The sequence below is a fragment of the Solanum pennellii genome, chromosome 12 (genome assembly GCF_001406875.1).
Source record: "Solanum pennellii chromosome 12, SPENNV200".
In the NCBI taxonomy this organism is placed as follows: domain Eukaryota; kingdom Viridiplantae; phylum Streptophyta; class Magnoliopsida; order Solanales; family Solanaceae; genus Solanum; species Solanum pennellii.
The window spans coordinates 81,185,672-81,211,576 of NC_028648.1; the positions used below are offsets into that span (position 1 = coordinate 81,185,672).

The 25,905-nt window shown below is 34.4% G+C and overlaps 5 protein-coding genes across 9 annotated transcripts in view; 2 read left to right on the forward strand and 3 right to left on the reverse strand.

Moving 5' to 3' along the window:
- The first annotated feature begins 2,617 nt into the window (after positions 1-2,617).
- Positions 2,618-4,112, forward strand: LOC107005850 (probable WRKY transcription factor 17). The gene is made up of 3 exons (XM_015204503.2): positions 2,618-3,355; positions 3,517-3,642; positions 3,733-4,112. The coding sequence occupies exons 1-3, from the start codon at positions 2,652-2,654 to the stop codon at positions 3,911-3,913; spliced, it is 1,011 nt and encodes a 336-aa protein (XP_015059989.1). The 5' UTR covers positions 2,618-2,651; the 3' UTR covers positions 3,914-4,112.
- A 2,195-nt stretch (positions 4,113-6,307) lies between these two features.
- LOC107005171 (exocyst complex component EXO70A1) lies at positions 6,308-9,465 on the reverse strand. Of its 2 annotated transcripts, none has more exons than XM_015203694.2 (2): positions 9,144-9,465; positions 6,308-8,858 (listed from the first exon to the last, which is right to left on the reverse strand). In XM_015203694.2, the coding sequence occupies exon 2, from the start codon at positions 8,811-8,813 to the stop codon at positions 6,789-6,791; it is 2,025 nt and encodes a 674-aa protein (XP_015059180.1). In that variant the 5' UTR covers positions 8,814-8,858; positions 9,144-9,465; the 3' UTR covers positions 6,308-6,788. The 2 variants fall into 2 exon arrangements, with proteins under 2 accessions (XP_015059180.1, XP_015059179.1); XM_015203693.2 differs by having other exon boundaries at positions 9,140-9,465.
- Positions 9,466-10,279: 814 nt separating this feature from the next.
- On the reverse strand, positions 10,280-18,509 carry LOC107006577 (cationic amino acid transporter 1-like). The gene is made up of 4 exons (XM_015205095.1): positions 18,318-18,509; positions 12,167-12,395; positions 10,965-11,738; positions 10,280-10,887 (listed from the first exon to the last, which is right to left on the reverse strand). The coding sequence occupies exons 1-4, from the start codon at positions 18,507-18,509 to the stop codon at positions 10,280-10,282; spliced, it is 1,803 nt and encodes a 600-aa protein (XP_015060581.1).
- A 1,190-nt stretch (positions 18,510-19,699) lies between these two features.
- Positions 19,700-21,643, forward strand: LOC107005498 (putative peptidyl-tRNA hydrolase PTRHD1). The gene is made up of 2 exons (XM_015204104.2): positions 19,700-20,150; positions 21,256-21,643. The coding sequence occupies exons 1-2, from the start codon at positions 19,731-19,733 to the stop codon at positions 21,436-21,438; spliced, it is 603 nt and encodes a 200-aa protein (XP_015059590.1). The 5' UTR covers positions 19,700-19,730; the 3' UTR covers positions 21,439-21,643.
- Positions 21,644-22,688: 1,045 nt separating this feature from the next.
- The window catches only part of LOC107005497 (SUN domain-containing protein 2-like), a 3,944-nt gene continuing 727 nt past the window's right edge, over positions 22,689-25,905 (reverse strand). Inside the window, exons 2-4 of one of the 4 annotated variants that reach the window (XR_003575849.1) lie at positions 24,156-25,499; positions 23,056-23,183; positions 22,689-22,789 (exon numbers count right to left, since the gene is read on the reverse strand). Coding sequence is in view for 3 of the 4 variants with exons in the window: in XM_015204101.2 (XP_015059587.1) it covers positions 23,177-23,183; positions 24,156-25,459 (1,311 nt within the window). In the remaining variant the exon portion in view is untranslated. Of the gene's footprint in view, positions 23,184-24,151; positions 25,500-25,905 lie in introns of those variants that run through there. The other 3 variants (XM_015204103.2, XM_015204101.2, XM_015204102.2) reach the window with 3 other exon arrangements.

Consider the following 25,905-nt stretch of genomic DNA (forward strand, 5'->3'; position numbering starts at 1 on the left):
GACAACAATGTCAAATGTAACTTTGTGTATTCTTTCTTACTTAAATAGAAAAGTAAAAATAAGTCAAATCGTTTAAAATTTTTATTATCATTTTTATATACCTTTTTTAACTTATCGTTTGGTTAATTTTGAGGTTTCGATTAATTAAAATTTGCATGATATAAAATTAATAAAAAATAATAATAAAATTATTTTTCATTTTCAAAATTTGAAACACAAGATCTTTAAATAAGAGCCGAACATCCGGTTCATCTGACTATGGGGTTAAATGGGAAAGTTAAGTTGAATTTAAGTTGTACTAAAATGGACTGAGTTAGTAAATGTATTATAACGTGGACCGAATAAACTGGATCAAACTAGTTAAATAATGTGTCATGGGCTAACTGTCGAGTTTTTATCAAATTTTTTTTATCACATTTACAAATATCATATGAATGATATATCGGCCCAACTTATTAAATGACTGGATTGGATAAATCAAAATAGAATGATTTAACAAATCAGGTTAAACTTGAATGACTCGTATAAATAACATTTTGGTACAGTTACAAATATCATATGAATGATATATCGGCCCAACCTACTGATTTGGACAAATCAAAATAGAATAATTTAACAAATCAGTCTAAACTTGAATTGCTCATATGAATAACATTTTGAGAAAGTTACATATATATATTTTTTTAAGTGTCGAAACAATAATTAAACTCATTAGTCAAATATACACAAAAATTATATAAACTATTTTTTGTATATATATATATATGTATATATATATATATTTGTTGATTATTATTTGATGAACGATTATAAAAATTACTTTTAATATTTTTATGAGCTAATTTTATCGTTTGAATCCAACATGGCACTTGTTGATCTTTTAATTGATTATTGGATCCCAACAAGCCTTATTTTATTTTATCTCTTGAAGATCTTTTGTGATTCTTTTTTGCAACATGTTGGATATATATGCCTTTTTATCCATGTATGTTTTTAAATTATTAGATTGATTTTTTATCAATATTATATATGGTTCAACAAATTTAAATCTAAGATTATAAAATATTATAGACTTTATAGCCTTATTGCATCCAACTTGGTCTAACCAAAATTTTTATTAGAAAGATATTGTTTTAAATTTATTTGGCTACTTAATTCTACTTCTTTGGAATAATAGGTTTGAAATTATTTTTGAAATTTAGAGATTTGATTTGTAGAATAATCATGTTGGTATGTGAACAAAAAATGTTAAAAGGTAAAAAGAAAGGGGACAAACTTATAATCTAATGAAATATATTTTACTTTTTGGATAGTAAATTAAAAATTATTTTATTTTGAGAAAATGTACTTGGACTAATTTTAATTTCAAAAATGAATCTGATTAATTATCCAAAAAAAATATATGAACTTTCAACTTTAACTTTTTTAAAAAGTACTTGATTAATTAGGGATTATGGATCTTTAACTTTGCATTTTTCACTCATTAGCAGAAATACAAAAAAAAAAAAAACATTCTAACTCCAATTTTATATTAGTTGTTAAAATAAATAAAACTTGCTAAAAAAATATAAAATGGACATTATCATTTAATGTTATATCCTTATATAACCTACCTCCCCCCCCCCCAAAAAAAAAAAAAATTAAAAAAAATTAAACATGACAAATATCTTCTGTTTGTTAATCTAATTATATTGCATAATATAACTTTAATCAAATTTAGTAATTGATCAAATATCAATTATCTAATGTGTTCTATTTATGATAAAATTCTTGATAAAATGCTATATAGAATCGTAGGCTTTTATTTGTATACATACATAATTATACCAAATTATTTGAGTAGGTTCTAAATTTTATAAAAATAAATTTAAAAATATCATATCAATTTATTTATTTTGCTTTAGAGTGATAAAAACGACTACAAGCTGGGTACTTCCTCCATTTCATATTAACTTAATTTCCATTTCAAATTAACTTAATTTTTGAGGTGTTAAGAAAAAAACATAAATTGAATCTACTTTTTAATCTTTTACCATTATTAATCATTGTCAATTTATGATTAAGATAACTAAAAATATTAATTAATCACTAATTCCAATATTAACTTAACAACAAAATTATACTATCGATTTTTAAAAAGCTTAATTTTAGGTATATACATGTGACACCCCAACTTAACATTAGAAGTCTCACATCGACAAACACAAAAGAGATATTGAGTATATAAAATAATCAAGCTTTATCAATTAGTGACGCATTTTAACGTCATGCAAGACTAGATCCAAAACGGACAATATCACTAGCCGATTAGGCCGTTACAAATATGGATTAATTGAATAACCGAAAATCGAATACTAAATAATTATATACAAAAAAAAAGACTTTCAATGTGAAAATGAGTTGTCAAAGAAATTTTATATAATTTCAATTAATGAAAATAACCCATAAATTAACAAACTCAATCCTCTATTTGTCTTTTTTCTTATTAATCAACAAAGGTTACTATTGTCTTTATGTAAATGAATCACAGCCGTTTGATCAAAAGAGAAAATTTGACTTACTTGATCAACCGGTGACCTGTATCTTCTTTTTTTTTTCCTTTAAATATCTCAGTGTTGTTGTTGATTTTTTTTCATCATGAGTAGAACCAAATGGCTGTTTTATCAAAAATGAATGAAAGTTTTGCTGTTGAAGAAGCAGCTTCCGCCGGTTTGAAATCAATGGAGGATTTGATCCGATTGGTTTCTCATGAACCGGTTCAGGCTGATTGCCGTGAAATGGCTGATTTTACGGTTTCTAAGTTCAAAAAGGTGATTTCAATTTTGGACCGGACCGGTCATGCTCGGTTCCGGCGAGGACCGGTTCAGGCTCAGGCTCCGGTTCAGGTTAGAGCTCCGGTTCGGGGTCCGGTTTATCCTGATTCGTTTACTTCGTTGTCTCTTGCTCCATCGTTAAGCTTTGCTCCGGCGAAGGAGAGACTTGCTCCGTCGTTAAGCTTTGCTCCGGCGAAGGAGAGACCGGTGGTGCAGGTGCAGACGGCGTTGACGCTTGACTTTTCGAAGCTGAATGTTAACCGTCCGATCGGGAATTCAAGTGCTTTTACTGCTTTTACTGTGAAATCTAAGGAGGTTTTAATGGCGGATCCGACGCCGACGAACTCGTCGTCGTTTATGTCGACGATTACCGGCGAAGCAACTGTATCTAACGGTAAGCAAGTTTCTTCTTCTATGTCGTTGCTTCCGCCACAGGCTGTGAATTTTCCGACCACCGGAAAACGTTGCCGTGAGCATGAACAATCTGATGCTATCTCCGGCAGCAAATCCACCGGCTCCGGCAAGTGTCACTGCAAAAAGAGGTACTTTTCTCGTTTTTCCGTTTATTTTGACTATTAATAGCGCGTGATATCCACGCTCCTTGTAGCGCTTTTTCCTCATCTTTGTTTGACTTCATAACATTTACGTAAGGTCTCGAGAGGGTAATGTATGTAATTTTATTCGTATTTTTATGAAAAAACAGGAAAGCTAAGGATCGGAAAGTGATTAGGATCCCGGCGATAAGTACGAGGGTGGCTGATATACCGGGAGACGAGTTTTCATGGAGGAAATACGGGCAAAAGCCGATCAAGGGTTCAAAATACCCAAGGTAATTACAATGTACCATCAATCACGATCATTAATTTTAGTTTAAATCGATTAGATGAATGACTTAACGATTATTTTTACGTTTGATTAGGGGTTATTACAAGTGTAGCAGCTTACGTGGATGTCCAGCAAGGAAACACGTGGAGCGCGCGATGGACGATCCAACGATGCTGATTGTGACTTATGAAGATGAACATTGTCATAATCCAGTTGCTGCGATGCATGGGAACAGTTCTCAAATGGTGAATTTTGGGTTAATGGAAAAGAAGTAGGGGGTGAAATGATGATAGAGGAGAGTTGTAGGGTGATTTTGTAGTTTGGAATAGTTGGGGGGTGAAAGTTATATTTGGGAAAAGTATAAGGGGTAAAAGAGTAGAGAGTAGGAAGTTGTGGGAATTGGTTTGTTATGTAAATTTGGAAAGATTTTAGGGGTTGAAAGAGAAAAAAAAAGAAAAGTTTCGCAATTTTTGACTCCTTTTACCTTTTTAATTTTGTTACGCCTATGATTAGCATGAAAATATATTTAAGGATATCTAAAAAAAAAAGAAAAAATTTAAAATTAATCTAAGAAAAACAAATTAAAATTAAAATTATGTTTCGATATGTATCTAACTTTGAACAATATGTAGTTTTATGGTTAACAGTGAAAAATGTCATTGAGAAATCCGACGACTCTTTAATAATACAGGATGGTTCTACATCTTTAACGTTTTTTCCTCTATTGTATACCTCTTTCATCTTACAGATACTTTGAGGTGATTTGACCTTTTTAACGTTTTTTATAGAATAGGTACTCTAATTTAGGACTTTAAAACAAAAAAAATATGAGAGTAATTTTCCATTATTTTTAAAGCCTCTTAGGAGTACTAATTTTCTTTGTTACTTCGTTGATGACTTGAATTCAAAATGTTAACATTAAAGGTGAAACGTATTTATCGTCTCAGTAATTTTTTTAATTGAAACTTATCGTGATAAAAAATAATATTATATGGAACAAGGACTAGGAGTACTTTTTTCCACTAAAAATAAAGTGATCAAAATTTGTTTTTCCAAACTTGCAAATTTAGTTTTAAGTTGGAATACAAATTTGGCTATAATATATAATCAAATTGGTCTATTCAAAAATTAAAATAAGAAAATATGTTAGTATGTCCAAAGGGATCCTAAGTTTTGCTTAACAAAATTTGACCAAACATGCTTTGAGATTTGTCATGTAATGATATTTGTCTTCTTCCCATAGAGTCTTGTTTTTTAATTTAAGAAATGCTTAATGATAAAGTCAAAAAGGTTGTGCTATAAAAAATGGGTTAGGCACATGGTTTTCATTCAATTTTTTTAATTACTATTATTATTATTTTCTTTTTATTTTAATTATCAAAGGTTATTTTGGAGATTGAATTCTTTAGTTAATTTAAAACGACAGTTAAAATGGAATGAAATTAATATGAAGGATGCATGAATTAATTAATCAAATGCTTTGTTTATTGTAAATTAAAACCTTGATTTACATTTGAATCCCTTTGATCATTTTTTTTTCTTTTCAAATTTGAAATTATAAAGTTATTGCAAGTTCAAGATAGAACAATAATTTTGGTTAGCAAAAGGGGAGTGATTAAACTCTAAATATCACCTCATGAGCTATACTTTTATAGTTGAATTAGATTCAGAAAATTAATTTATTTTTTTTAATCAGGATATCAGAGTTAGCTCTATCTCTATTTAAGATAACTCGATGTTTGACCCTCATCTTACATTGGTCACTCTAGTTATCACGTCGTGGAAATGTGGAGATTGAGTTTCCTCATCGATGGATGATGAGTTATTTTGTCACCTTATATGGTCTTGAGCAATTATCGTTTCATGTTTGTTGCTTGTCGGATAATAGACAATTACCCGCCATTTCAAATAAGTGTCGCTCTGACTCATTTCATGTTCATTAAGAAAAGCAATAAATAGAATTTATAGTTTACTAAGTTGCCCGTTTTCTGTTGGATGTTTTTTGGGAATTGAGCATTATTAAGAAGAAATATTTCTCTAATATACAAAAATATATTAGAAAACAATCAATATATTCTCATCCCGAATTCCTAAAGAGACAATTATTTTTCGCTTAAGTGACACTTATTTTGGAACGGAGGGAATAATCGTTTTAAGGTTACCATTGGAGGGTAGAAAGCATTTAATAACCATTATTGTGAAGAGAAGAAATACAAATTTAAGCAACAAGAGATTTTGAAAGGAATGGAGGAAAAGAATGATTACCTCATGAATTCCAATGGTTTTAATCTCATTTCCATGGAGAGAAACTATGTTTGTTCAGACTCTTCGAAAACATTGTTGCACTCGTGTCAGATATGACGCGCACCAAACAACATTTTTGAAGAGTCCAAGCAGCATAGACACGAAATGGTGTTCAATAGGGAGAATGGAAAACAAAAGCATAGAAAGTGAATAAGGCTTCCCAAAACACAAGAAGCTAGTAGGATGATACTATAAAGTATAATCTAACAAGAAACATAAGAAAATCGACATTCCAAGATAAATCTTGTATAACTCGGTCCATTGCCTCAGCTAGTCGACTAAAGGGCTCGAGTGCAATAAGAAACTCAAGTAAAAGATGTAGTTCATAACCAACTTATCAAATGGGGAATCATATCATATGGTAATTGCAAGTAAAGAAGACAACATATTATCTTTATTGATAAACATCGTTCCGGCTAACGCTCAGAGCTCTACTTCAACTGACATTTCCATCTAACAGGAATAAATAACAGGTTGCATATTATGTAAGGATACATATAAGAATTGGTAAACCTCTAGAAATGAAAATTACCTATATTGTACAAGACAGCTGCAACAACAATCCAGGTGACAGTACTGCTTCTTACTTTGTCGCTGAACTAATCAGTAAGTATGCGAGACAAATTGAATAGGCTTAGCTCTAACTAAGGGGCACGTTGAGGATAGCTGCATCCCAGTGTGTCAACAGTTTTGTGTGGCGACGATGTGCTTCTTTATGCTTGTAAATCCGACCTTGCCAAATGGTAGTGAATGAATGCTTCAGAAACTTACTATACACAGAGTGACAGATGAACACCAGAAGACCTGTCAAGTTTAACTGTTGCCTTAATGATAACAATCTAACGATTACTTAACAGTAGGAGAAGTCTGATTCTGATCTGTTATAACATTGCTGAATTTTCCACTAGGATGTCGAACTTTAAAACTACCATGTTTCACAGGTTTTGGATGAAACAGACCGTTCAACACTTTTTCTAAAGATTGAGCTGTATATTTCACATATTTGCCACTTCCTTCTTGTTCAACCAATGGTCCATAGTTCTGCATGTAACTTCGGTAAACAGGCACAATTGCTTGAATGATTGACTGGCATGTCTTATCCCGTAGGTCTTTGTCCAGCATTACCCAATTAGACTGCTTCTTAAACATTTCATCAAATGCTTCGTTAAAAGCTTTTAATCGTTTCTTGACAAGATCACGAGCGGTGGCGCGCCCACCTGAAAACAAAATAAGACCTTCCCTGCTTAATAAAGCAGGAAGCTTTCCCCAACTTTCTTTCAAGAAAAAGGCAGAATAGTACTCCTTGTACTGTTCATGCTCCTTTAACCGAGAATCTCCAATCAGACCTCCAAGCTTAGTTCCTTTCAAATGCTTATATAGATGCCAATGATTATTCATCAAGAACACATATGACAAAATAACATCTTGATAGGCCTTTGACCATGTCTCTAAATTCACGTCAACAGCTCTCATTATATTCAGTAGCTCAGTAATGAGAAGCCGCTCTTGAAATTTTTCCTGCTTCCAACTTCTTTCAATAATCAGAACTTGGGTGAGGATAGACTTATAATCATCCCCGAGCAACTTATTGCAATAGTCGGTGATGAAAATGATAAGTTTCGGAACACTACCATCAGGTGGAGGTGGCATTTGCCTTTGCAACTCAACTTGAACCAGAAGTTCCCAAAAGATCTCACTAGCACCTTCAATCACACTCTTGATTAAATCCCTAGTCAAATTTTGTATTTCCAAACACGCAGTTCCACCAAAGAGCCGATTGAAATCCAATCTTAACTTGTTTAAAGATGCAAATATGTCCAACAGCTTCAACAGCTTGATAGGATCCTTCTTACTCTCTGTAACTGTTTTTCCAAATTGAAGAAATGCAAGAATGCCTGCTTGGGCAGCTATCTTAGCGAAACAGCTCATCCACACATCCAACCCGATTCTCTCAAACACATCATTACAAAGTTTATATTCAGCTTCAAAAAGATGTTTTACAGCAAATTCTAAATGCTTACCCCACTGAGCAATGTGACCCTCTATGCTCTGCACATCATTGAACTCGGAGACCGAAATTTCTAAATAATCCAAATTAAGAGCCTGCAAACTTGTCCGGACATTAGAACTCCTCACCTCAACATAAATAGATATGCACTTATCGAGCCTGTTATTAGCAATCAATCTTCCGAGTATAGCCTGTAGCTTCTGGATAACAATCACTGGCAAAGGCGAGGGCGCAATGCATGCTTGTTCACCTGGCAAGGCTGGATCAGACATTGGCAGTGGAATAGTATTTTCAACCAAGAGCCGTCGAAATTCACTTTCCAATCTGTCCAACGCAACCTCAAGAAGCCCTCCATCAAGCCGACCCTTTTCCTCCCCACTGTGCAATTCCCTAAGAGAAGTCAATGCCTCCTTCATACTTGAAGTAAACCTGTCATCAGCAACTGCATGATCCTCTAGGTACTCTACAATATCTGCCAACCACTGAATTGCCATCTCACAATTCTCCCCTAAAAATCTTAATGCCTCTTCAAGCCTCTTAAGCACACCAATGTACCCCGGGAGGTCCGATTGAGGATCAGACAACGACTTCTCTAGTCCATGAATTGCATCAAACACTTTTAACACCGCCGTCGCAGGGACAACAGCACGATTAATATGTCCCCCAACAGCACCAAGAGCATCTTTCTGAGCCCTAATTGGCCTTATAGCAGCCTCCAAAGCTGGTAATCTCTGAATAATCTCATCAAATCTAGGCCCAGCTTTTTCAATAGATAAACCTAAAGCTTTTGACTTTTCAAAATTTGCCCTCAAACATTTTCTTGCTGACATCAAATTTTCAATCCCTTTATCCATCTGGGTCATCCTTAAATTCACCAAACTAATCCACTAATCAACCCACAAATGAATCTGAATAATCAAACAATTTAACACATAAAGATTAAATCTTTCCTTATAGAAAACTGCCCCCAAAGCCCTAAAGCCCCTATAAATGCAATACACTGAAACAAACTTCAAAAAGATTCAATCTTTTGCTCTTCATCATATCAAATGATCAAAAAAATACAACCCCAACAAACAATTCCCACCCCAAATCAAGAAAATCAACAACTATTCATACAACAACAATAACAACAACAAAAAGACTGATATATAAATATAGAAAAAATGCAGTTGTCAGAAGTACTCACTCACAGATAAATTGCAAATCAAGATCCACCAAGCAAGATTTGAATTTGGGACTTTTTTATATATTAAATCAATGTTTTGGGAAGAAGAAAAGTGAAGGGGTGGAGAAAGTAAACCCTAAAAAGATAAATTGGGAAATGAAAAGTGACTGCTTTTTGCTCACAACACACTCTTTGCTTAGTCCAAGAAATTGTTTGTCCTCCTGGCAATGACAAAGTGCTGGACTACACTACACCATTTTTTATTTTCTCTCTCTTCTTTTTTTCTCACTCTCTCTCTCTCTAAAACTTTTTTGACAAATTTTAGATCTTATGAAATGATTTTGTTCAAATGGAATCATATTTTGGGTTTGATTCTACTTTGTGACTCACCCCTTTTGCTTCCTTTTGCTATTTTTGGAAAAACAATAATTATTTTTGTTTCAAAGGATATTTTTTTAAAAAAAAATTAATTTTAGGGTAGTAATGAGTAAGATTAAGGTTTGAAAGTTCGAATCATGAAAAAAATAAATAAAAATATTATTAACCGTTTGAAAGTAGTACTCGGTTTAAACTCTATAAACTAAGCCCAGAAGCAAGCCAAAATAGTAAAAGGTTGAAGGAGAGGCATCATTCATAGAACAATGATCAAGTGAATTAATTAAGAGTTTAACATATATATACTGAGTCTATTAAAAAAATAAATAAAAATATTATTAACTGTTCGAGATATGTACTCAGCTTAAACTCTATAAACTAAGCCCAGATCAAGCCAAAGTAGTAGAAGGTTGAAGGAGAGGCATCATTCAAAGAACAACGGTCGACTGAACTAATTAAGAATTTAACGTATATACATCGAGTCTATTAAAAATAACTAATTGAAAATTTAACTTATATACACCAACCATATAACCTATGGAATACACATTGAAAACATTGTATTACCCAACCAAACCAAGTATGAACATATACATTATCAAAGAAGATCAAAACTTTGTGTCCAATTGATTTAAATCAAAGTTGGAACACAATACTTATTCGCATCGACGGCTTATATCATGGTGAAGTAGTTTAATAAAGTGAAGACATGCATTCATTAACGTACAGGCACATGTCATGCATTTATTGATTTGATGTAAACATCTGATGCACGTATATCTGTTGTTACATAGGTGCACTAGGAACAATATCTTTGCTATCTACACCATTTCCCTCTTCAATATTCTTCCATCCTCTACCCCTTTTAAACTCTTTTGCAGTGTCATAAGAAGCATGAAGTCCAAAAAACAAGTAATACACCAACATCAAGCCAGTCCAGACACCAAATCTCATGAATGAAGCTCTATCTATTGAACCTAATAGAAAAATGTTGATAGCAATTGAAGCTGATGGTAACCATGGCACTAGTGGTACACCCCAAAGTTTTGGTTTTCTAGCTTGAGGAACAAAATACCATAGTCCAATTGTTGCTAGTAACCATATTGGCAAGGTTATGCAATAGCCAATCCAACCATCTTTACTTAGTCCCCAATAAGTAGACGTGGCGATTGAGGATGCAAGAATGATCAAGAGAAACGTGATAAGTTTGTTGCGATTTGCTATAGTTGTATCACCATGAACGTCGTAACGTCTAACGAGGAGAGCAAGGGCAACGAGCATGAAGATGAAGAGAGTGGAGATTGATAGGAGGTTGGAGAGGATATCGAGTTTCGTGAATAAGGCAATGATTGCTGTTGCACATGACATTACAGCAGTGGCATTGACTGGTGTACCTGTAGATATAACATAGCTCAACGTATGTTAAGGTTCGTGGTCTTGAATTCATCAAGTTTAAATCCTGAATACGTACCTGTCTTGGCATTTACTTGAGAAAACCAAGGAGGCATCATGTGAGTTCGTGATATATGAGTTAGATAACGAGCCTGACCAACTGCTCCCACCAGCAACACCGATGTCATTCCTTTCAACGCCCCTGCAGCTACGATATACTGTGCCCAATTCCATCCAACAGATTTAAACGCCACGGAGAATGGTGCTTGAGTATCAATCTTCTGATATGGCTGCATCAGACACAAAGTCATGGCTAGTAAACAGTACAGAAAAGTTGTGATCACCATAGAACCAATTAGTCCAATTGGAATATCTCTGCCTGGATTTTTAGTTTCTTCAGCCATAGTAGAAACAGCATCGAATCCAACATACGCGAAGAACAGAACTGCAGAAGCTTTGAAAATCCCGCGAACTTTAAATGGAGCAAAGGGGGTGTAGTTCTTGGTATCCGACTTTATTAGGCCACAAATGATGATGAAAAAGATCACGAAAATGTGAACAATAGTGGCTATGTAATTGAGACGAGACGAGCCCTTTGTACTAAGTATTGCAATTATACAGATGATGATACAAACTCCAACAGCAATCGGATCTAACTCGTTGTATCCTTCTGCTAAACTGTCCACTTTGATGAGGAATTTATCCGAGCTGAAGTTTAGTAGAGTCGCGAAATAGGAAGTCCACGTACGAGCTACTGCAGCACCAGCAATGACATATTCAAGAAGTATATTACCAGCAGCAATGAAGGCAACAAAGTCACCTAACTCCACCCTCAAGTAGGCAAATGAACCACCTAAAACAACTTCATTCGCGTTACCATTCATAGAAAGTGAAACTAGTATTCCGAAAAATAAGACAGATTATCTGCTATAACGCATCATAAATAACAAAGTTCATTATACCTTACCTAATGTTTGTTGCCATAGTTGAAACGTAGTCCTATGTAGCTCGGACTCTTCAAAAATGTCATCAGGTGTGTGTTGAATCCTTCAAAAGTAGTACATTTTTGAAAAATCTGACACCGATGCTGCAACATTTTTGGAGAGTCTAAACAACTTAGCCTTGGTCTCTATGTATACAAATGTTAGAAAACAACTCGAGTTTGTATTCATGACTAAACACAACTTCAGTTTTTCACTTTTAAAATGAAAACTACTTATGATATGTTATTATATGTAACAACTACGCCTCAGTTCCAAACAAGTTAGAATCGACAATTACCTGCTACAAGAATCTCAACCGCGAACTCGGTGTAGCAAAATACAGAGAGCAAAGCAGAGACACCAGACACAACATATGATAAAACAACAGCAGGACCAGCTTCTTGATTAGCTTCAAGGCCTGTAAGAACAAATATTCCAGCTCCAATAACAGCTCCCAATCCAAACCATATCAAATCCCACCAAGTAAGTGCTTTCTTCATTTCATTCTGGCTCCGCGACTTTGCTTCCTGTTAGTGAAAAAACTTACAAGATAATAAAATTGCAAGATTACAATTGAAAATAAAATGAAGAAAGTAATCTCTTAAGGCTGAGGCGCGAATATCTCGCTCTCTTTAAGGAGATTCAAGCCCACTGCAACAAATGTTTTCACCGGTTTAGCAGTAGTCCTCTTTGACTTGTCCCCTCCAGGATACAACAGCCTTCACAAAGTATAACTCAACAACTCTGGACAAGAGTTGAGTTCAAAGCTCCACAAAAAAGAACACCTCCCTTCAAATAATAAGAACTCTCTTTTAGACTAACTCTTTCACTTTTTGTTTTCTCTTATGTTTTGGGTGTCTCTAAAACCAAATGAAGACTACCACTATTTATACTACAAGAAGTCTTCCTAGCAATGAATAGGAAGATAATGGAGGTAGTAAATAGAGAAGATAATGGCCTTAGGAGTTTCATAGGTTACAATGGGAGTTACATAGGTTACATAAGTTACAATGGGAGTTACATATGTTACATAGGTTACAAAGGGAGTTACATATGTTACATAGGTTACAAAGGGAGTAATGGAGGAATTAAGAATGAAATACATTGATGGATAACCAATGCTAATGGATGATGTAGAAGTCATCCATTCCAATGTTCATTCTTATAACTCCAAAATAAAGCAATTTAATATGTTAAATATTAATATTAAAATGCTAATAACCTAACAATCCCCCACTCATTTTAATATTTAGATAAGAGAGTATATCAGTTGAAGGAAGACTACTATGCATAATGAAGGTGTGCTCTGCATTGAACCTCCACTTAGTGAAACAGTAACTTTTACTCCAGAGTCGTAGTGGTCTCAGACTTGAACTATGACTGCTTAAGGGAAATAAAATATCACTGCTCACACATAATAATCAAGGTGTTGACATGAGCTTTAACAGCCAGCACGTTATGGCCATGTGCTATCCCGGTTTCATGAGTGCATTTGAGAATAAGCCCCATTCTCATAGGAAGCGACCTACTTCCACACATCACATAGGTGAAATCTGTCGAGAGTGCTCCTGTAAGATTAACACTCCACCCATACTGGCTACAGATATTCATTAAGAGTTTTATCAACTCAACCTTCACAAACTACAGGAAATAATGCACTCACATCATAGGGAGGGGAAAAAAAAGTGCATTTTTCACAATAAGTCATCATATGATTAGTTTTTCCCTTTGAACCTGGTTATAGGATCTCTAGTCCCCAGGTTGGGTTTCCTCATATATGACTCAAGGATTTGTAGGCTTCAATCCCATCCCCCTCGATGTGCTCCAGACCTTTTCTCTTGTTAAGGCCTTCGTAAGAGGATCTGCAAGATTATCACAAGATTTGACATAATCAACATTAATGGTACCATTTGTCAAATACGATCTTACATTACTGTGTTTCCTCCTTATAGGTCTGGATTTACCGTTGTAATAACGGTTTTGAACTCTACCAATTGCAGCGGTGCTATCACAATGAATTAAAATAGGAGGAATTGGTTTTTCAAAATAAGGAATTTGAAACAATAAATCTCTTAACCAATTCGCTTCCTCACTAGCTGAAGCTAAAGCAATTAGTTCAGCCTCCATGGTAGAGTTAGCAATTATAGTTTGCTTTTTTGATCTCCAACAAACAGCACCACCACCTAAAGTAAAGACATAACCAGTGGTAGAACAGGAATCACCTGACAAAGTGTTCCAATCCGCATCACAAAAGCCTTCAAGTACAGCAGGATATTTTTTATAGAACAAACCACAATTTTTCGTTCCAATTAAATATCTCATAACTCTTGTTATAGCATGCCAATGTTCATTACCTGGCTTGCTTGTAAACCTGCCAAGTACTCCTACTGCATATGCAATATCAGGCCTAGTGCAATCAGTCACATATCTCAAACTTCCGATTATACTAGCATATTCCTTTTGATTTATTACATCATTTTCACTTTCAACAGGAAATAAGTGAACACTTGAATCAAAAGGAGTAGCAACATGCTTGCAATCATGAAAGTTATATTTTTTCAAAATTTTCTCAACATAATGTGACTGGTCAAGGAAAATCCCCTCACATGTTCTTGTTATTTTTATTCCAAGAATAAAATTTGCCTCACCAAGATCTTTCATATCAAAATGGCTTCTAAGAACATTTTTAGCTTCATCAATAACATTCATGTTAGAGCCAAAGATCAACAAATCATCAACATATAGGCAAATGATCACATGTGAATTATTCCAAGACTTATGATATATGCACTTATCACACTCATTTGTTTTAAAATCATTTTCAATCATGCAGGAATCAAACTTTTCATGCCATTGCTTTGGTGCCTGTTTCAAGCCATATAGGGATTTAGTAAGTTTACATACTTTGCTTTCTTGGCCTGCTTCAACAAAACACTCGGGTTGGTCCATATAAATTTCTTCATTTAGGTCTCCATTTAGAAAAGCAGTTTTTACATCCATTTGATGAATTTGCAAATCAAAAATTGCAGCCATAGCAACTAAAAGTCTAATGGATGTAATTCTTGTTACCGGAGAAAAAGTATCAAAAAATTCTAGGCCTTCTAGTTGTTTAAAACCTTTTGCAACTAGCCTAGCCTTGTATTTATCAATAGAACCATCCGGTTTCAACTTTTTCCTTAAGACCCATTTGCAACCAATTGTTTTACAACCCGGTGGTAAATCAACTAACTTCCAAGTTTTATTAGAAATTAGAGATTCCATTTCATCATTTACAGCCTCTTTCCAAAAAATAGAATCATGTGAAGATAATGCTTCTTTCAAAGTTAGAGGGTCATTTTCAACATTAAACACATAAAAATCAGGACCAAAATCTTTTTCTACTCTAGCTCTTTTACTTCTTCTTAACTCAAAATCAACAACTTCTTTATTTTTCAAAGTTGAAGTAGAAGAACTAGGTAGTGACAAAATATTTTGTTCAATCCTTTGACCCCCACTATTTTTAGTATCAAAAGGAAATTTATTTTCATGAAAAATAGCATCACCAGATTCTATTACAATATTATCTTCAAGATTAAAAAATCTATAAGTTGTACTATTTGAAGCATAACCAAGAAAAGCACAAGTAGTAACTTTCTTACCCAACTTTGTAATCTTGGGATCCATTAGCCTCACAAAGGCTAGACAACCCCAAACTCTTAGATATCCCAAACTTGGCTTGTAACCTTTCCACAATTCAAAAGGTGTCAATTTAGACTTTTTATGAGGCACACGATTCAACACATAACAAGCAGTTAAGATAGCTTCACCCCAAAAATTTAAAGGTGCATGTGACTCAATAAGCATGGCATTAGTCAATTCAACCAAAGTTCTATTTTTCCTTTCTGCTACTCCATTAGACGAAGGAGAGTAAGGAGGAGTAGTTTCATGAATTATTCCCAATGATCTAACAAAAGAATTAAACTCATTTGATTCATATTCACGGCCTCTATCACTTCTAATTCTTTTTATTTTTCTTCCAAACTGATTTTCAACCTCATTGAGATAAGTTTTGAAATTTTCAAAAGCATCACTTTTATTTTTCATCAAGTAAACATATGTAAACTTAGAAAAATCATCAATGAAAGTGATAAAATATCTATTACCTCCACGAGTTAGAATTCCACCAAGTTCACAAATATCAGTATGAACTAATTCTAACAAATCAGTTTTTCTTTCAACTTGAAAATGAGGCCTTTTAGTGATCTTGGCTTTACTACAAGCCTCACACTTTTCAAAATTCTTTTTAACCATTGGGATTAATCCTAAACTACTCATGATTCCAACATAACGATCATTAATATGACACAAACGAGCATGCCAAAAATTAGTAGAAGAAAGCATATAAACAGAAGTAGAAGTTTTATTCATTTCAACATTTAACTTAAACATCCCATCACATGCATACCCCTTCCCCACAAAAATACCTTTCTTCACTATTACATATTGATCAGATTCAATAATCTGTTTAAAGCCTGCTTTATTAAGAAGAAAACTAGACATCAAATTTTTTCTCATAGAAGGAGTATAAAGTACATCTTTCAATGTTAATATCCTTCCAGAAGTAAAACACAATTCAACATCTCCCTTTCCAAGCACTTGAGTAGTGTGAGCATCACCAAGCATGATGGTTTTGGGCTCCTCAAAATGAGTATATTTTTTAAACCAGTCTTTGTCATAACAGACATGACGGTTTGCACCAGAATCAGCCCACCATCCATCAACATTCTCAACCATGTTTATGTCGGTAATCACCGCCACAAAAGGTTCTTCGGTAACGTTTGCCTGAGGGTTAGGACCACGTTTCCGGAATCTGCAAAATCGAGCAATATGCCCACTCTTGCCACAAACAAAGCATGGTCCCTTTTCTTGAACTTGTTGATTTTGTGCTTGGTGATTTTCACCATTATTTTTCTTGGGAGGTCTACCATTATTTTTCTTGAATTTTTTCTTCTTAGGCTTTAAAGAAGTATTTTTGTGAGTTTCAGGAGTAGCATTATTCGAAGTAATTAAATTTACCTTCGATGTGATGTTGTTCTCTTCTGTTTGTAAAAGTGCATCTTGGCCTCTTGCTTCTTCTTCCATGCGGATTTTCATTATCAAGCTTTCAAGAGAGGTTTCCTTTTGTTTATGGCGCATAGTTTTTTGAAATTCCTTCCAAGAAGGTGGAAGTTTATCCACTATGCCACAAACAATAAGGTTATCTCCAATTTTAACCTCTTCGGACCTAAGCTCTCCAACAATCATGATGAAGTCTTGAGCTTGATCTACCACTGATTTGTTGTCCACCATTTGGAAACGAAAAAATCTACTAGCTGCATATTTTTTCGCTCCAGCCTCTTCGGTATCATACTTACTCTGCAATGCCTTCCAAATTTTCTTTGCACTAGAGTAAGTTCTATCATAATAATCATAAAAATTATCAGATAGACAATTAAGAAGATAATACCGACACTTATAGGAATCACCATCGTACTTTTCCACTTTCTCTAGATGAGAAATAGTTTCATCATCATTCATAGTGGTGATGTCTTCTTTATTTGGATTCTTCTCGGTTAATACATAAGAAACATTGAGAAGACTTAAGTAGAAAAGTACTTTACCCTTCCATCTCTTGAAATGGTTACCATTGAACCGAAATGGCTTGTTAAGATCTCCCATCTTGACATCCGCGGTTTTTTCAATTGTAGCCATCTTGGATCTCCTTAAAATTGTTAGTGAAAAAACTTACAAGATAATAAAATTGCAAGATTACAATTGAAAATAAAATGAAGAAAGTAATCTCTTCAGGCTGAGGCGCGGATATCTCGCTCTCTTTAAGGAGATTCAAGCCCACTGCAGCAAATGTTTTCACCGGTCCAGCAGTAGTCCTCTTTGACTTGTCCCCTCCAGGATATAACAGCCTTCACAAAGTATAACTCAACAACTCTGGACAAGAGTTGAGTCCAAAGCTCCACAAAAAAGAACACCTCCCTTCAACTAATAAGAACTCTCTTTTAGACTAACTCTTTCACTCTTTGTTTTCTCTTATGAATTGTGTGTCTCTAAAACCAAATGAAGACTACCACTATTTATACTACAAGAAGTCTTCCTAGCAATGAATAGGAAGATAATGGAGGTAGTAAATAGTGAAGATAATGGCCTTAGGAGTTTCATAGGTTACAATGGGAGTTACATAGGTTACATAAGTTACAATGGGAGTTACATATGTTACATAGGTTACAAAGGGAGTTACATATGTTACATAGGTTACAAAGGGAGTAATGGAGGAATTAAGAATGAAATACATTGATGGATAACCAATGCTAATGGATGATGTAGAAGTCATTCATTCCAATGTTCATTCTTATAACTCCAAAATAAAGCAATTTAATATGTTAAATATTAATATTAAAATGCTAATAACCTAACACTTCCAACTCTTCCTCGTCTTCAGAACGTGTTAGGATCCTATCGATTAGTCTTGTTGGCATTTGTATTAGTGCATTCGCGTAGTTTCCCCAGCTTTTGAACGATTCCTCAGGAAGAAAATCGTCTTTCGTGCATGAACATACTCTTCTCCTTACTCCTGAATTTGTTTGTTGATCTACACCCTCAACACCCATTCTTCACAACTTGACTCCTAAATTTATAAAGTTTCAACATAAAGAGACGATAGAAACGCGATACAAACATGTACATAGGCGATTACAGGATTCAAACGTCTACAAGAAAAACACATATTAAATCAAATAGATTCAATGTGACACAAACATGTACATAGGTGATATGCGAGTACAAGATTCAACGTCTATAAGAGAAACATGTCCTAATATCGACCTATCACATTCTCGACTTTTAAGTTAGACAACATCGAATAAAGACGTAATGCATAAACATGTTATATAACTAATTGGCTTCAGTTAACTAGCATCTACACCGTCCAACTTTGGATGTGTAGATACTAAATTATAATAAAGTTGAATAAGTAAACACACTATATAACATAATACAAATCAGTTGTCACGTACGGCGAGTGTCACTCACGCAAGCGTATATCTACTTGTTCAATTTTATACAGTAACATATATACTATTATATTTCTTTTCACACCCCAAACATATATATAACTAGTGAATTTATCATTATATTTTGGGAATTGAAACAAAAACTAGAAAAAAATATGTAAATTGAAATAAAATAAAAGTATCATGAATATACCTATTAGAGCTACAAGAGATATTCACAGAATTACAATATAAACTTTGTATATACTAATAATAAATATATAAATAGAAGAAAAAACTGTGTTTATTAACGATATTTTCTCTGAATTTATCGTCCGGCAAAAGATACTAAACAGCTAGCAATACACTCCAAAAAAATGAACTATTTTTGTTTACGACGTTTTATCGTTCGATACTTGATTTAAATATGTCTTTTATTTTATACATAACACATAAACGTGCATTTGAATTTGGCTTCATTTGACATATATACTTTATAACTTTGATTGTGCATAAAACTGTTATACAATTGAACAAGCATACACACATCTGACGTGATATTTTACGTCTTATATGACATCGTACGTGTACTACGTCATGTAAAACGTGCACGTGTCTACTTGTGTGCAACCAAAATGTTTGATGTAATGTCCATGCAACTCCTCCATCTTGCTAATTCCGTTTTTATTGAATTAATCAATCGATGTGCTAACCAATCGTTTATTATATATTCGATAACTTTTATAAAAAAAAACATATAAACATAATGTAGTAATTAATATTTGAATTATGAAATTAATTAGAAAAGGGCAAAAAAGGAACTTGAAAAAAACAACAGATATGGGCACTTCATTTTGCTCCCGTTATGCTTCTCTCAACTTCACGCATTTTCCCCCCAGCTTAGCTCCGGCGATTCAGTTAACGTTCAGCACTACTCTCCGGCGACGGATCGTCGGCGTAACATCTCGAATGGAATCAACATCCATTTCTCCCTCCGGCGGCTCCAGCACTACCGCCGTCAGCGCCATTGCTGCCGGCGGCGATGCGACCACAACCGGCAGCAATAATACAGGGGAGAGCTCGATTACCGATACGGTGGTTCAGTATGTTGTTCTACGGAGAGATTTGATTGATACGTGGCCGTTAGGAAGTGTGGTTACGCAAGGCTGCCATGCCGCCGTCGCCGCCATTTGGTCTCACAAAGACGATGCTGTTACTCTTCAATATTGTAGCCCTTCCAATATCGATTCGATGCATAAGGTAAACCGTCTAATAGTTGATTTTGGTTTAGTAAGATTCATCAATACTGTTTCGGATTCACCAGATCAGTTAGTTATATTACATTTGATCATGTTAAAAATATTTATACTATAAGTTAGCTAGAAGGTGATTGGAGGTATATCTCTGTAAAAACCAATACTTAAGCTGAAGAAATTGTTAAGAAAATACTTTAATTGGTTAACTTAGTATATGCTAATAAGATTGTGGAACTTGCAACAACTTTAATGATAATGGTTATGTTGACTGCAATAACTGAGTGTAAAAGTGCATATTGTGTGTGCCTCGACTATTCCACTGGGTACCTGTTTAGCTATTAGATAACTTTGTCCACTAAGGCTTAGTCAGATGGGATTCATAGGAAGAGATTATCTAGTTTTTCTTTTCCTGCTGGAACTTTGACTCTGATCTCCAAGGTTTGTGCCCACTACATTGACTGTTAGGCCATACATAGTGCTAGTGAAGAATGTATTTTAGTTGTTAGATTATTAATTTAGATATCAGGAGGCTGAAAATTCTCATGGTTGCAAGGATAGCAAATGAACGTGATGGGTAAGGTTGTTTGACACGTTGGGTTATGTTAGGAGAAGGCCAAAATGGTTACACATGTTACAAGTTGTGTCGTTGGTTTCCTGGTGCAGTAGCTCCTGTGATATTTATTCTCTTAAGCTGTTCAATTTTCAGTTGTATGAAGTTGAAAAGAGCCAGATTGGTGCTCTGTTAGCTCCTTTGTAGTGAATTAGTGATCGCTTAGGTTAGTATGTAAAACATGAATTATGCAGAATTTTACACTGAAGTTGCTTGCTGTGAACTTGGGGTCTATAAGTGCCATTGGACATTTCTAAAGAAGTTTAATATTCTAGTTTACACTATGGTTAACTTATATTATGCAATGAAGTAAGATTTTTTTTTTTTTTGAGGAGGAAATGAAGTAAGATTATTTGTAAGCAACTTCCTTGTAATCAGGAATGACGTTCGCATATGTCCACTTCGATGCATTCCAAGTTCTAACTTAGATTAGTCCTTGGTATAGAGATTTTAGAGAAAATCAAAGATTCAATGCAACTTTTTTTTCTTGGCTATGTAGGTAACCCTTGAAGTGAAGGGTGAAACCCAGATATTGAACTTGGCAGAAAAGCTAAAAGCTGGGGGCATTGCTCATAAACTGTGGATTGAACAACCAGAAAACATACCAACCTGTCTTGCTACAAAACCTTATCCAAAATCCCTGGTATCTTCATTTTTCAAGAAGCTAAAACTTTGTAAATGATGAATTTCATGTGTCGTCCGTTTATGTGATACTGACACAAGTAGGCTTAGTTTCGGTGCTATGGAATTGAACCTATTTGCTAATGATGAGCTACTCTTTGTAATGATTAATATTCCTTGCTGAACCCTTTGACCTTTGCATGCAATTTCATCTTGATTTATATTTTATAATCTGGTGATTCTGTCCAGATGAATATTGGTCTTAATTTTTAGCTATTTTTGAAGCCTTATTCATTTATGCTCTAATCTTTTGGTAGTGGTGATGAATCTGTGTATTTTCTAATATGGCTTCAAAACTTTATTGCTGAGCTTCCACTCTGCTGTGTGGCTTATCCTCTTAATTATAAGGCCAACTTGTCATGTTTGGCCTGTCTCTCCAGCTCTGATCTTTTGGTAGTGGTGATCAACTTATGTATTTTCTACTGTGGCTTCACAACATTATTGTTGCGCTTCCACTCTTCTGTGCTGCTTGTCCTCTTATTTATCAGCCCAAATTGTGCGTGTTTGGCCTATCTCTCCATAAGTTGTAAAGAATTTTGGCAATCGACCAAACTACCGGAAAATGGGTTCGTTGAAGAATGCAGTACGTAAAGAATCTAACACAACCTAGTTGGTTGAGGAACCTGGTAAGTCAAATTCCTTCAAAAAAGATCTGGGAAAATTGGTTTACGGCATTTCTTTCTGTTGGCTATGAAAGTTCTTTTCCATCGAGTGAGTTATCAAAGTCTTTTGCCTTCCTTGTTGTCTCTATCAGCAGTCAAGTTTCATGAAATGTTGAAAATTATTATACTTTGCATCTTCTCAATTAAAATGAAAATTCTTCAAATCTTCTGATTATTTTGTCGTTTACTGAAATGGATATACTGCTGCAGCTTTCTGGCAGTTGCTGTACACTGGTATACCGTTTATGTAGCCCTTGTTTGAAGGGCTTCCCAAGTAGTTAGAGAGATTTTCCAATTTTAAGTCTATAAACAGGTAGTAATTGGATCATGCAATCATCTAATCAATCATGACAACAGTCAATCCAATCATTTCCATTTCAGTCCGTCCAAGCATTTCATATTACTTTTAGTTACAAGCTTTATACTACTTCTCTTACCATACACTACACTTATGTTAGTTATTAGTTAAGTCCAATTCTTTCATCTCAGTTTTTACGTAACTTTCGGTATTAGGATGCTATCAAGTAGTCTAGGAATGTAATGTTGAGAGGTAGAATCTTCTTTTTCTACATTGATACTCTAATAGCAGTTGATAGTCATTCAATGATATTTTGATTTATCATTTGATCTGATACATAACCATTTTGGCCATCAACAATCCTATAAAATAAATTTCACGACCACCAGAACCTGTGGCAAATTCAAAGGGAAATATTACATGTGTATACAAATCTGATTTATACACGAATCACCAGTTTTTTTTTCTCTTTCTGGTACTTCTGTACAGAGCCGTTTAAGATAAAAGCTCTAAAGCAATACAAAATAAAACCACATATATGTCCTATTCTTTTTTTTCTTTGGATTTCTTTTTTCTTAACTTTCATCCTTTTCTTTTTTTTTTTCTTTTTTTTTTTGTGAAAGAATTGTATGTTCCTAAAATTTACTTATGGAAATACCTTTCTGACCAACAATTATAGATGAATACAATTTTGGTGATGCATTCCCTATCAGCCATACTGTAGCAGCGTGTCTGACTCTGATCTTTCACTCCAAGCATGTCCAGTTTTAAGTTCTAATTTACGCCCTGAAATTAGAAGCATCAGTGTCTCAACAGAAACACATAATTAGAAATCATAAAACATGATTACAACATAAAGTGGTTTGGTTACAATTATATTATTGTTACTCGTTCATGTTGTTGTTACTTGGATTTTATCATTATCATCATTTGGATGGGCTTAATAAAAGCAGCTTTAAAAAAGTACTTTTGAAAGTGCTGAAACTTATTTTAAAAATAAGCAGTTATGTGTTTGGATAAAAATGCTGAAGTTAAAAAAAAAGTTGTTGATGTGTTTGGCAAATAAGTGCTGATAAACAGCTTTTTAAATCAAAATGTCTGAAATACCCTTAAAAGTTGTTAACATAATAAAAGTTAATTAATTTATATTTTACAGCCAAAAATAATTATATTTTGCTATCATCCACATATTTCTTTCTCATCAAAAATTATTTATAAGAGGAATATAAACTTGTTATATATTTTAAAGATATATAATTTGAATAGATCAAAGAACGATTTAAGATTTATTTTAGTTTCATCCATAGGTAATAATAATTATCTATCATTCACATATTTCTTTATTATCACAAATTATTTATAAGAGGAATATAAATTTTTATTTCACTTCAAATTGGAAGAACATGAAGAAGTTCAGCAGCTATGCCAAACGTGAAAAGGGAAAAATGGAAGAAAGAGATGTTAGGGTTATGTGGGTAATTTGGAGATTGTATAAAAATATTAAGGGCAAAAAGGTAAAAATGTGGTCAACTTAAAACAGCTTATAAGCTAAAAAAAAAAAAAAACACCCCTACCCCAGCTTTTAGCTTTTGGCTTAAAATAAGTTATTTTGAGTATTGCCAAACAGCTAAATAAGTCAAAAAACAGCTTTTAAGTCAGTTTGACCAGCTTTTAAGCTGAGCCAAACAGGCTCTGAATGGTAACTATAATCATACAGCTACCAACGAAGATATGTATACTCGAAACAGAAATACTCACTTGGGCTCCTGCAAGGAGATGACAGTTTCAAAGGCACCAGCCAGTGCTTTCACTCTGTTCTTTCTTTGCTCTCTAAGCTTACTTGCAGTCTCTTCAATCACATTATTGGAGACCACGGATTCCTTCTTCCCTTGCACCACTTGACGTTGAGGTCTTGATGAAGCTACAATAGTATTAGTCTGCTGCACTGCTTCACGCTCCTCTGCAATTACAGTTTCCTTTCCTTGGTTTCTTCCTCCATCCTCTTCTTTCTCTTCTTGAGTCTCATCCTCTACTTTTACTGTGTTCTCTTCAAGATGATGTTTGTTAGGATCATTGGTAATTTCTTCTGGTTCTATAGTGTTGCTGGTGCTGGTTTCTTCAACAAGTTGTTTCTCTTCTGATTCTTCCATCTTATTGGTTTCTTGGTTCTCCAGATCTGTTTCAGCATTGATTACATTTCCATTATGCTCTTCTTGATCTTCAATGGCTGAATTGTTTTCTCCTGCAGCAGCTTCACTGTGGTCAATGATCACGTCACTTTCAGTATCAGTGACTGGCAATTCTTGATTATCTTCTTGCTCTGATAGTTCAGCCTGAGGAATAACATCCTCAGTTGCATGGAGAGAATCAGTTATTACTGATGCTTTAGGTGTTAAATCATTGTGACCATCCTGATCGTTGCTCAACTTGTATATGTCATCTTCATCAGTTTCAGCCTGCAGAATGACATCCTCCACAGCATGAGAAGAATTAGTTATTGATGCTTTTGGTGTTGAACTATTGTGACCATCTTGATCATTTCTTGTTTTGTGTGTGCCATTATGAATAGTCCTGCCAGACTCCTGTTTCTTGGAGATTATGCCAGTAGTTATGCTCTTCTTTATTGGCCCTGGTCTAGCATTCGTGCTAGTGCCACGTTGTTTACTGGTGGCATCCTTACTCATATGAGATGCTCTGGATAATCTATCCGTCGTGGGTTTCTGGGATGTTGAACTTTTGCCTGAAAACGATGAGGATGACCGAAGAATTCTCTCTTTAGGATTAGCACTTTTTTGCAAAGTAGCAAGAGGAGGCTTATCGAATGATCTTCTTCGATCTAGAGTAGTTTTATTGTGAATGTTGAGATCACCTGATGAAGACATTGTAGGCTTGAGATAGTTGGGAACATTCTTGTTTGATGTAGTTGAATCTGCTCGCTTCCGCACCGGTGAGTTTGTCGTTGATGAATTAGGACTTCTCATATAATTAGGAATGGGATGTGATGGAGATACCCCTCTCTTCTCCTTTCCTGCTGGAGCAGTCTCCTTTGCCCTTGTTGCCATTATATTTTTTGGCTTAACTAGATTTTGAACTTGTATTTTGCTGCAAAAGAATAGTAATAAGTTAAAGTTATGAAAAAGTCACCAAATGGACTTCTAATATTTGCCATCATTGAATTCAATGAAAGATAAATACATGCATTGTTCTAACTCTTAGGCCATTTTTCCCACAAATTAGAAATATTGATCCCAGAAAAAATCTTGTATATTCCTCCTTCTAATCCTTTCTTTTATAATTGTGGTGTCTGTGTCAGCTTGCACGTATCTCAACTAATTGCAGGGATATCAACCATTTCCCACCAACAACAGATATCAGGTATCAAGTAATTTTATCTACTAAATCTTAGACATATGGGAAAACTTACCTAGTGTTCTTGTCCTATCTTTTATATTGCTCCCTTTTCCTTTTTCTTATCCTAAGTCATACCCCGCCCCCTCACCCCCCCCCC